This window comes from Notamacropus eugenii, chromosome 2 (assembly GCF_028372415.1).
Source record: "Notamacropus eugenii isolate mMacEug1 chromosome 2, mMacEug1.pri_v2, whole genome shotgun sequence".
NCBI classification, from domain to species: domain Eukaryota; kingdom Metazoa; phylum Chordata; class Mammalia; order Diprotodontia; family Macropodidae; genus Notamacropus; species Notamacropus eugenii.
The window spans coordinates 384,936,777-384,948,803 of record NC_092873.1 but is presented as its reverse complement, the minus strand read 5'-3'; the positions used below and the strand labels follow the sequence as shown (position 1 = coordinate 384,948,803).

The 12,027-nt window shown below is 42.2% G+C and overlaps 1 protein-coding gene across 1 annotated transcript; it reads left to right on the top strand.

Annotated features, from left to right (window-relative positions):
- Positions 1-8,372: 8,372 nt before the first annotated feature.
- Positions 8,373-10,813, top strand: PIGM (phosphatidylinositol glycan anchor biosynthesis class M). The gene has a single exon (XM_072647381.1). It carries the CDS (start codon positions 8,535-8,537, stop codon positions 9,774-9,776), a length of 1,242 nt encoding a protein of 413 aa, XP_072503482.1. The 5' UTR covers positions 8,373-8,534; the 3' UTR covers positions 9,777-10,813.
- The last annotated feature ends 1,214 nt before the right edge of the window (positions 10,814-12,027 follow it).

The window sequence follows — 12,027 nt, the reverse complement described above, 5'->3', positions numbered from 1 at the left end:
TTTGTATCCAGGTTGTTCTTGGAGAAGAAAACAAGCCTCTTAGCAATAATAAAAAATTATTAATGGGGAAAGTTGGGCAGGGGGAAGGAGATAGGGAGGCCTGGGGCGGGGGGTGGTGGTTAGGGGTTGACCAGATGTCTAAATACTAGTGGTTTTCTGGTTTCTTGGTTTGACCCCCTTCACCTCCTTCAGCCCTGCTAAGCCTTTGGCCAAAGCCACTCACCGTTCCAACTACCCTTCCTACTTTTATCCCCTTCAACAACCTGTTGAGATGACTTGTGTGGGGAAAAGTGGAAGTCATTGGTTTTCTCAAAAAGGATAAAAAAAAGTATTTCCTACCCCCTCTGAAGTCTTATCTGGCTGGCATCATACTCGCTTCACCTTTGATACTGGACACTCTTATCTATTCAGCAATTAGCACAAAACCATTTTTTTCCCTCTTCTAAACCAATCAGTTGGCCTGTTGTATTTGTGGATGAATCTTTACAGAATCGCAGAGTTGGAAAAAACATCAAAGGTCCATGGTCCTATTTCCCTGGCTTAGAGATCTGCCTCAGATCTCAGAGAAATTGATCTCTCTTCCACCTTTCATTATTAAAGTTCTGAGATAGACCTGTATATTCCCAGCCAGCCAAACAGGGTTTCTTTTACCAAGAAGGGAAATAGATTCAAAAGCCCCTGTTCCAAACAACAGGTACGGAAGGAAGAGAAGGAAAACGGGGTCTAATAAATAAACATTTAACAATAACAATAAACATTTACGGAGTACCTTTATGTCGGTATAAAGCACTGACGTTACAATGATATATAAGGCCCAGTTTCTGTCCTCAAGGTACTTATAAAGTAGGTGGGGGGAGGGAAATATAGGTAAAATAATAAGTAGTAAATAATGAAAATTAAGTGTCAAGTTAATAATTACTCCCATTTCTATTGCGCTTTAAGGTTTACAAAACCAACACTCTTGTGAGCTAGGGAGAGGAAGTATTATCTCTATTACACAGATGGGAAAACTGAGGCTCAGAAAAGTTAAGTGATTTGCCCAGGGTAATAAAGCTAGGAAGTATTGGAGCTGGCACTTGGCCCCAAGTCTTCTGACTCCAAATCCTTGTTCTTTCCATGTATAGATAATTATGCTTAGGAAGTTTCAAGGACAAGGATGTCACTTCAGAAAAGGCTTCATAAAGCAGGTGATGCCTGAGCAGGCCTTTGAAAAAAGGATAAAATTTAGATAAGTGGAAGGAAATAGGAAGTGCATTCCTATGTAGTAGGAAAATAGCATGAGCAAAGGCTGGAGGAAAAAAATGTACAAGGCATATTTAGGAGTGGGCAGCTAGATGGAGCAGTGGATAGAGTACAAGGTCAGCAAGATGACTTCCTGAGCTCAAATCTGGCCTCAGGCACTTATTAGCTGTGTGACCCTGGGCAAATCATTCAACCCCATTGTCCTCAGTTTCCTCATCTGTCAAATGAACTGGAGAAGGAAATGGCAAACCACTCCAGTGTCTTTGCCAAGAAAATGCCAATGACGTCATGAAGAGTCGGACACGACAGAAAAACAAAAATATTTAGGAGTCACTAAAAAGACAAATTTGGCTGGAGCAGAGAAATTTTGGGAGAGAAAGGAGTGGAATAGAAGCCTAAAGAACTATTTGAGGTTGGATTGTAGAGTCCTGAATGTTGAATGTCCAGTTAATGAAGGAACGAAAGAAACATTTATGAACTGTGTGCAAAGTAGTGTGCTAAGTACTGAGATAGATTACAAATAGGAAAATATCACAGTCCTTGATCTCAAGTAATTCACATTCTAATAAGGGAAGACAGCATAGATAGGAGATTTCAGCTTCAAGTCAGACAGAAAGACTCAGTGGTCCTAAAGGAATCTGGATTTTACTCCGTAGGCCAAGGAATTTAAACCAAGAAAACAGAATCTACCAGCAAACCTCTAAATCTAGGGGATCTAGGTTGGGATTTTCATCTGTGGGCACAGAACTTGGCCTTTCCTTGTTCTAGTCAAAGATTTGGCATGACAGGACACTTTGGGACAAATTCATAAATAAACATCCATTGAAGTCTACTAGGTACAAGATACTGCACTGGGTACTTTGGGAATAGGGTGGTGGTGGTGGGAAGGGTCATCAAGATTATTTAGATGCACCTTCTGCCTTTGCTATCTTATTCTCTAATAGGAGAAAATACAAAGCATTATGTGATGAGTGCTATGTGAATGGTCCAGACCATAAGTGATGTACAATTAATGAAATAACAAAGACCAACTACAATTCCAGAGGATTTGTGATGAAACCTCCTGCCAGACTGTCAGATTGAGTATACATGTTTATAACAGGGCTGTGTTTTCTTCCTTTGTCAATTGGAAGGGAAGAAATGGACAGGAATCAGAGAATGTGGATCTGAAAATAAAATAAAAATTAATTAATTTTTTAAAAATAAAATAGTGGTATAGTAGAAAAAGCACTGACCTAGGTGTTAGGAAACCCGGTTTCCAGTTCCTGTTTTACCATTTTCATCTGGGCCCACAAAGATTAGACAATTCAGGGTGAGATAAATCATGTCCTTCGAAGTATGGGATTTAGCATATACAACCTTGTCATGGCTTCTGGGAAGTTATTTTATCAAAGCATGGAGAACCCTGGAAGAGCTAAGTGGTGTAGTGGATAAAATGCTAAGCATGAAGTCAGGAAAACTCATCTTCCTGCGTTCAAATCTGGTCTCAGACATTTACTGTGTGGTCTAGGCAAGTCATGTAACCTCATTTGCCTCAGTTTCCTCATCTGTCAAATGAGCTAGAGAAGGAAAGAACAAACCACTCCATTATTTTTTGCCACTGTTGTTCAGTTGCGTCCAATCTTTGTGACCCCATTTGGGGTTTTCTTGGCAAAGATGCTAGAGTGGTTTGTCATTACTTTCTCTAACTCATTTTACAGATGAAAAAACTGAGATAAATGGTGATAAGTGACTTGCCCAGGGTCACAGAGCTGGTAAGCATCTGAGGCCAGATTTGGACTCAAGAAGACGAGTCTTCCTGACTCTAGGCCCAGAACTCTATCCATTGTGCCACCCAGTTTTATCAAGAAAACCTCAAACGGGGTCACAAAAAGTCAGACATGATTGAAATAACTGAGCAACAACAATAATTTCTTGACTCCAGGCCTGATGCTCTAACCACCAGGCCACCTAGCTACCCCAAAGGGGCTCATAGAGAGTGGGAAAGGAGTGAAAAACTACTAAGCAACAACAAAGTGAACTCTGGCTCAATGTATTAGCTTCAGAGGAGCCTCCAAGTCTGAGACTAGGTAGATTTCTCTTTTTATGTATACTGTATACTAACTCACCTCGGCATATTATTTTTGAATATATTCATATTTTATATACACACATGTACGTATACATATATGTGTATTTTTCATTTATAGTTTTATGTTTCAAGAATATGTGATTTTATTGATAAGGATTCTCTCTCTAGTGTTGCAGATCTCAACCCTTCTTTATCTTGGTTGGCTGTGGGAGAGTTCTTGGTCTTCAAAATCCATTGCCTTGCTGCCAACCTGGGGATGAGCCCTGCAAAGTTAACTAGGCTGTTCTCTGACAACTGGTATACATTATATCACCTTCAAAGCCTTGCTTGCTCTACTGGCAGAGCTTCCAAGAATCCAGGGTCAGTTTCTTGTCAAGAGGCATCAGAAAAAGACTGAACTGTTTGGGGAAACCCTGGGAGAGGTGGCTTTCCCAGAGTGAGGCTCATGTATTGCCTTCTGGCTATGCTTAGTCCTGCTTCAGAATTTAGAAAACATCCTCTTATCGTCTAGAACACTAGTATCAAACTCAAACAGAAATGGGGAGTTCACTAAATATACATACACACAGCAAGCTATATACAGGATAAATAGGAAATAATTAAAAGAGGAAAGGCACTGAAATTAAGAGTGGTTGGGGAAGGTTTCTTCTAGGAGGTGGAGTTTTAGTTGAGACTTAAAGGAAATCAGAGGGGTCAGCAGCCAGAGGGGAAGAGGAAAAGCATTCTAAAAATGGGGGGCAGCCAGAAAAAAATGTGTAGAAAGATGAAGTGTCTTGTTTGTGCAACACTCAGGACACCAGGGTGACTGAGTTGGGGAGTAAGGTGTAAGAAGACTGGAAAGGCAGGAGGGGCTACAATATGAATGGCTTTGAATACCAAACAGCATTTTGTATTTCATTCCGGAGGCAATAGGAAGCTACTGGAGTTTGTTGAGTAGGGGAACGGCAGGTGACACGATCAGAACCTGGGTTAAGTACCTATTATGTGTCAGTCACTGTACTGGGTGTTAGATATACAAAGAAAAAAATAATGAAAATCCGCTTTCATGGAGCTTAAATTCCACTGAAGTTGTACAAGTACAAATAAATCCAAGCTATATACAAATGTAAGGTCCACATATTTGGTTCTTCACTTTCATTTCTCCAACTGAAGCAATCTCAGAAAGCAATAAATAGATCACAGACGTAAAGAGGATCTGACAGGATAATTCTCAATGACTCTGAAAATCTGAGCATCTTTTTCTGAGGGATCAGATGAGGACACATGATTTTCAGGGTTGAAAAAGAGCCACATGCCTGGGGCCTTTAAATAGCTAAAAGACTAGTTTGGTTGAATGCAAACTAGATGTTTACTTATGGAGGAGTACCCCTCCTTGGAGAAGACTTCTCTTTCCACACCATCCCACTCTATTGGCTAAGGAGTATAGCCTCAGAGCTACTTGTCCAAAAAGATTCACCCATAATGCAATAGGAGAATTAACTCAGGAGACTTCAATGCATAGTAGAGGGAGCAGAGCCACACACTCTAGAGCAGGGGTGGGGAATATAGGTCCTCAAATTTGGTCCTTTGATTTGGATTTGGTCAAAGGGCCGCACTTGAGGACCTAGAGGGCTACATGTGGCCTTGAGGTTGAAGGTTCCCCACCCCTGCTCTAGACAGAAATATAACACAGTGCACCTTGGGTCATCTCTAGTCATCTTGATGAATATCTGGTCACTGGATTCGGATGGCTCTGGAGAAGTGAGGCTGGTGACCTTGCACAGCCCTCCCTCACTCAAACAAAGTCAAGTGCAAGTCACGTCATCATTTCTCTGATGGCATGGTCTTGTTTGGCAACAAAGGATGAAGACAATTAGACAGAAATAAATCCTGAGAGGAAGTCTCGTGAGGCAAGTATCAGGAATGAGGAACTGGGCCCTGAGGCAGAAGAAAATAGAAGCATTTGGAGGTAAGAAATTTGAGAGCTGATACATGGAGAAAAACAGACCCTGGAAGCACAGCTAAACTCTTCAACCAGCAGACATATTGCATCCAGGGGACCTCTGTGAGGACCACACAGAAAAGAAAAGCCTTCCAGGTCCTGCCATTCTGCAGGTATGAATTGCTCTAGCCACATATTTAATACACATTGGGCACACTACCAGCATACTCAGTTCATGCCCACTTTTCCACATACATTGTGTGTATTTCTGAGAGAATATGTTCCTGAACTTATGGGGAGAAGGTTTTGTAGCCACTGTTCATACTATTCAGTCTTAGTAAATAAATGTCTTTGCTAAGAGTCAACCATGTGTACTGGCTGATTGTTCATGGGAAGGGTACCACAACCAAGAGGTGACTCATGTTTTATAGTTTTAGAAATGAGTATCCACAGGATAATTCTAGAACTTGAAGTGGTAGCTGTTTTGGGGGAAACCAAATCCAAACTGAGTGCAGGTTAAATGAGTAACCCATGGGATGATTGAGAAATTAATACAAAGTAATTTTAAGGTGGGAAGAGATGGTGCTAATATCTTGAAAAATCATGAAAGGTTTCTTTCAGGAGATGATTCTTGAATTGAACCTTGAAGGGAAGCTAAGGATTCCTGGAGATGGACAGATGGAAAGTACAGAGGACATAGACAGCCTATGAAAAAACATGATGGGAACAGCTAGGTGGTGCAGTGAGTAGAGCACTGAACCTGGAGTCAGGAGGACCTGAGTTCAAACCCAGCCTCAGACACTAGACAGTTACTAGCTGCGTGACCTTGGGTAAGTCATTCAACCCTGATTGCCTCATCTCCCCCCTCCAAAAAAAAAAAAAAGAAAAGAAAAAAAACCATGGGGGTAGGAGATGTAATGTAATGCATGTAGGGGTGTTTTAAGGCACAAATGAGATAAGAGATATAAAACACACTGCAAACCTTAAAGCACTTTATAAATGCCAGTCATTTGTTGTTAGCTTACAGTCATGTCTCTTCATTCCCTGAGCCTCTACTGCACTTCTTCAGAGCTCAAGCAATGTTCATAAAGCAATACAACCATATGATGGTAAATGTTTAAACAACCGGACTCTTTGAGGCGGAAAGTTATACATATACACTTTTACTTTAATCTGCATTATTAATATTTTCCCCATCGCTTTCTTAAATCAATATTACTAGCACATAGTAGGTACTTAACAAGCACTTACTAAATGTTTTAGCATTCATCATCATCATTTGTTCACATTTTTTTTTTTTTTGACTAGGTAAAAGAGGCCGTTCTTTGCCTCATTTCTTCATCACCGAACAGGTGTTGCCTCAGTTGAACTGAGACCTGGGAAAGACCTTAACTTAAAAAGGCCAAGGTCTCCCAAGGTACTCAGAGCTATTTCTAGTCATTCTGATCTACATTTTGCCATTGGACCCAGATGGCTCTGGAGGAGAAAGTGAGGCTGATGACTTTGCACAGCCCTCTCACTTAAATCCTCTTCACTTGTGAGTCATGGCATCACTTTCCTGATGTCATGGTCCTCTTTGAGAACAAAGGACAAACAAAAAAAATCTGAACGCAATACTTCAGATATCTGAACAAACTAGCACAGCTCCTTCTGGGCATTCTAATATTTGTAACGTGTTTAGGACAGTGCCTGGCACATTGGAGGTACTATATGTTAGCCATATATAAATCTAATAATAGCTAGCATTTATATAGCGCCTACTATGTAACAAGTGCTTTAGAAATAGTATCTCCTTTAATCCTCCCAACTCAGGGAGGTAAGGGCTATGGTTATCTCCATTTTTACAGTGAAAGAAACTGAGGCAAACAGGTTAAGTGATTTGCCCAGGGTCTCATTGCTCCAGCACTCATTTCATTATGCCATCTAGCTGTCCTATGATAGGTACACTATCTGTGTTTTTATCCATGTCATTCATAAAAATGTTAAAAATCACAGGGCCAAGCACAGATCCTAAGGGCTATTGCTCTGGAGACCTTGAAAGTTGAATTCCAACCACAGGCTGCTACTGTTTGGGTCCAGCCATTCAAGCACTTCAGAAATTACCCAATTCTAATAACATTTAGCCCACATTTTTAAAAAAATTGTCTGCAGAAAAATAGCATGAGATTTTTTTTATTCATTGACTTGCTAAATAAAGCTAGCCGGTAATAGTAGAAAGAGGGTCTGGGTTCAAATTCTGTTTCCTATATGTTCTACTTGTCACTTAACCTTTGAACTTCAGTTTCCTTACCTGTAAAATAAAAGGGTTGGATTTTCTTAACCCGGGGTTCATGAATTTTTTAAAATGTATTTTGGTCATTATTCCAACATAATCGATTTCCTATACTTTATTTTGTGCCCTTAAAAACATTATTCTGAGGAGTTCATAGGCTTCATCAGACTGCCAAAGGCAACCAGGACACAAAAAAAGGATAAGAACCTATTCAGTAAAAGCCCTTTAAGGTCTGCAGGTAATCTGTTAACCGCAGGACTCCTCCAATTTCTCTGTTGAGTAAGCTTGACACGTGAGAATCCAATGACGTCATATTTGTAAAACGCTCTGTGAGCTTTACAATGCCACTTAAATGCTAGTTATTATTCGTTACTTTTAAGTAACGAGTTAGTTCCGAAGGGTCTGTTCCTGATGAAGCCACGCTGAATCGTGGGGAGCCTCAATTCCATTTCAGACGCTCACTAACCACCCTTTTTATAATTCAGTTCAGAAGTCAGGTTCACTAGCCCCTAGTATGCGAGTAGAGAGTATCTATTTCATTTTTTTTTTTTTTAAATCATGACAACATCTGCCCTCCTCCAATCCTGTTTTTCACCATCTTTCAAAGTCAGAGGCTCACCAATCTCACGCGGTAGGCGGTCCTAAGTGGGGCCAACCAACACCGGGAATTCAAATTGCATCTCGCCCTCACCACGCCCACACGTAGGCCACGCCCCCTCGTGCTTCTGAGGGCAAGGGGGAGGGCTTCCCACCTGGCTCCTTTGAAAGCGAACGCGGCCCACCCGCCGGACAGGAAGTCCTGCCCTTTCTGTGGAAAGTGGCCCGGACGCGAGAGGCATATGTACCAATCAACAGCGCTAGGCTGGTGCCGGAAGTATGTCCGAGGGGCGGGATTACCTTCACGGAAGCGGCCGTTGTGAGTGCCTCGCACCTGTGGGAACTATGTGCGCGGTGCGAGACCGGTACCGGAACGGGCGCCGGTCCAACGGTCGGGCGAGAGGCTGTGGAAGGCGCCGGGGTTGCCGAGGATGAAAGCGAGGCGCTTCTCTGGGCCCGCCGCCGTCTTCGGCGTCGCCCTGGCGGCCCGCGTCGTCCTGGTCTTCTACGGCCTCTACCAGGACCGGACGCTGGTGGTGAAGTTCACGGACATCGACTACCGGGTGTTCACGGACGCGGCGCGCTTGGTGACGCAGGGCCGCTCCCCGTACGAGCGAGCCACGTACCGCTACACGCCGCTGCTGGCCTGGCTCCTCACGCCCAACGTCCGCCTCTCCGAGCTCTTCGGCAAGTTTCTTTTCGTCGGCTGTGACCTGCTCGCCGGCTTCCTAATGCTCCGTCTGCTGCTCCTCGGCGGCCTGAACCCCCGCCAGGCCTGCGGCTCCTGCGCCTGGTGGCTGCTCCACCCGCTGCCCCTGGTGGTGTCCAGCCGGGGCAACGCCGAGTCCGTCATCGCCGCCCTGGTGCTGACCGCCCTGTACCTCCTGGAGAGGAAGCGCGTGGCTTGGGCCGCGGTGGTCTACGGCCTGGCCGTGCACATGAAAGTGTACCCGGTCACCTACGCCCTTCCCATAGCCTTGTCTCTGCAGGCTGCCCCCGGCGGGGCGGAGCGGGACAGCTCCGGGCAGGGCCTCCGGGCCCGGGCCTGGGGGCTGGCGGGGAGGCTGTGGAGCCGGGACGTGCTGCTCTTTGGAGTGTGTGCTGGGCTCACGTTCCTGGCCCTGGGCTTAGGGTTTTATTACAGATACGGCTGGGAATTTTTGGAGCACACTTATCTCTATCACCTAACCCGACGGGACATCCGGCACAATTTTTCCCCTTACTTCTACATGCTCTATCTGACAGCGGAGAGCAAGTGGAGTCTTGCACTGGGACTGGCAGCGTTTCTGCCGCAGCTGTTGTTGCTTGTGGTCGTGTCTTTTGCTTATTATAGGGACCTTCCCTTCTGTTGTTTCCTTCACACTGCCATTTTTGTGAGTTTTAATAAGGTCTGCACTTCCCAGTATTTTTTGTGGTACCTCTGCTTACTGCCTCTTGTAATGCCACAAATAAGGATGTCCTGGAAGAGAGCTGCCCTCCTCCTTGGGCTCTGGTTTATGGGACAGGCCTTGTGGCTGGCTCCTGCTTATTTCCTTGAGTTCCAAGGGAAAAACACCTTTTTGTTCGTTTGGTTAGCTGGTTTGCTGTTCCTTTTCATTAACTGTTACATACTGGTTCAAATTATTTCTCATTATCAGTTGAGACAATGGACCAAGAAAATCAAATCCCAGTAATGTATAATATCGATGTCGGGTTTCTGTGATTTATGCCCATCATTTGGGCCGCTAAAGTGCTTTAAAAGTGTTTTAACCTTAGCTTTGAACATTTTTATCACTCCCAAAGAGGTCCAATTTGGGTCACAAAACTCAGTTTAAGTCCGAGATCTCAAGTAGAATGGAAGGAGCAACTTGGAGAGTTTTTTGCTTCTTGTGGATGCAGTTCCTTTACAAAATACTTGAAAAGAGAATACCAATAATATATGTGTTATATATATACATGTTCAGGGTAGTTTAAAGTTACACATTTGAATACAGGATGTTCCCAAAGTCTTAGTGCAGGGTTAAGCTTTAATACATTAACCCTACACTAAGACTTTTGGGACACCCGTATTGTAATGGATGAATGAATGTGTTTTCAGTTGCCAAAGAAATTCTTGGTAGGAAGAATAGGAATCATTTACTGAAAGATTCATGCCAATTGGAATTTGGCCCAATAGACTAGATTTAATAAGCCCTGTGACTTTATTATCTTAAATTTTAATCTCTAAGTATTCTCATTTGTAAAATGGAATTAGCAATTACCAGCCTGAGAGTTGTGGTAACAAGTGCTAAATAAAACACTAGTTAGATAAAATGTTTTCCTTTTTAAATAAAACCGAGTGGGAGTTTGTGGGGCATAGGTGATAAATAAACAAATTTAAATTTTTGATCAAGGACCTTTCCATCCGATTTAAAGCTGAATTTCTGAAGCCTATATGTTTCCTCTTTCCTCATTAGAATGTGAGCTCCTTGAGAGCTAGGACTGTTGTGCTTTTCTTTTTGTATCTCAGAGTTTACAATTGTAAGTGCTTAATGAATGCTTTTTCATTTGTTAACCATGTTATTTCAGTGATTGTTTGGCTTGGTTTATTTTGTCCCTGGGTCTCTTGCACTTTAACACTGGTGTTAATGACATGCAATTGATTTTTAATGAACAACAAAAAAATTATTGCATATTTAAATCTGTGAAAAAAGTTATATTTTTGTAATACATCTTTATAGTTTCAGATGCACCTGTTCTTCAGGCTTTTGTATTTGTGTGTGTGTGTTGTGTTTCTGGAGAAGGGAAATGTGAAAAACAGATGTTTTAGAATAATCCTGTAGCACATTTTTAGTTCTTTATTGTTAAAAAGTACTTTTTCTTTTAAAAGAAGGGTAATCTCTATAGTATTTATAGTTTGAAAGGTAAAAACAATTTCATAATTTTAAATACTCTTTACAAATAGAAGCCTAATTCTATTAGTGACCTTTCTTTAGTTTATATGATTGAGATGAACTGACCGGATTGAGATGGGCCGCCTTCCATAAGAGTAGAAAGTATTGTCTGAGTCACCCTGCTACCTTTTTATTGAATACCAGAAAATTCATTTCCCCTTTTAAGTTATGCCATGAATAGTTTAGAGTCCCAGGCCAGCGAATTAAAAACCTGCTTTTAAAGGCTAAATAATTTGGATATTAGAGATACAGTATAATGTTATTCACTTAATACGTAGAAGAGGGAAGACTCAGACTTCTCTGGTAGCAAGTCCATTATTCTTTTCAATATAGCATACTATTGAGCCTATCAAACCTTTCAGAGGAGCTCTCCTGAAGGGATTGGAGGTAGGGGATAGGGGAACAGTGTCCTTTAGCTCCTTAAAAACTGGGGAATTTCAGGGAGCTGGGGTATCTACTCATGAAGGCCAGGTAGGGGTCAGAACACATGGGTTCAGGACTCAACTTCACCATTTACTAGCTTGGCCAAGTACCAGCCTCTCTGGGCCTGTTTCCTCATTGATAAAACAGAGATAACCTGCCTTGTTTATGTTAAAGTTCTTTATGACTGTAAAACACGAAAATAGAAGAATTCGTTAATGTTAGTATCTTTAAAATGCTACTCTCCAGGCTGTGAATCACAATACGATGATGTCAGAAGGATATCAAAGATACAGATACCTCGAAAATGAAAAGATTCATGTTTAGTATAAGTACACTGGCTATAAAGGGTTATTAGTGGACAAGTTGCATATGATACAGTTATTATTTACTTAGCACCTACTATGTACCAGCCATCCTCCTAAGCTCTGGGGATAAAAAAAGACAAAAGATAGCACCTGCTTTTGAGGAACTCATGCTGTGATGGGAGAGACAACAAGCAAACAAATCTATACGAAAAGCTATATACAGGATAAATGGGAAATGAGAGGGAAGGCCCTAGAATTAAGAGCGGTTGAGAAAGACTTCCTGC

Coding starts and splice junctions, on each gene's coding strand:
- PIGM (XM_072647381.1), top strand. CDS start 8,535: ATGAAAGCGAGGCGCTTCTCTGGGCCCGCCGCCGTCTTCGGCGTCGCC.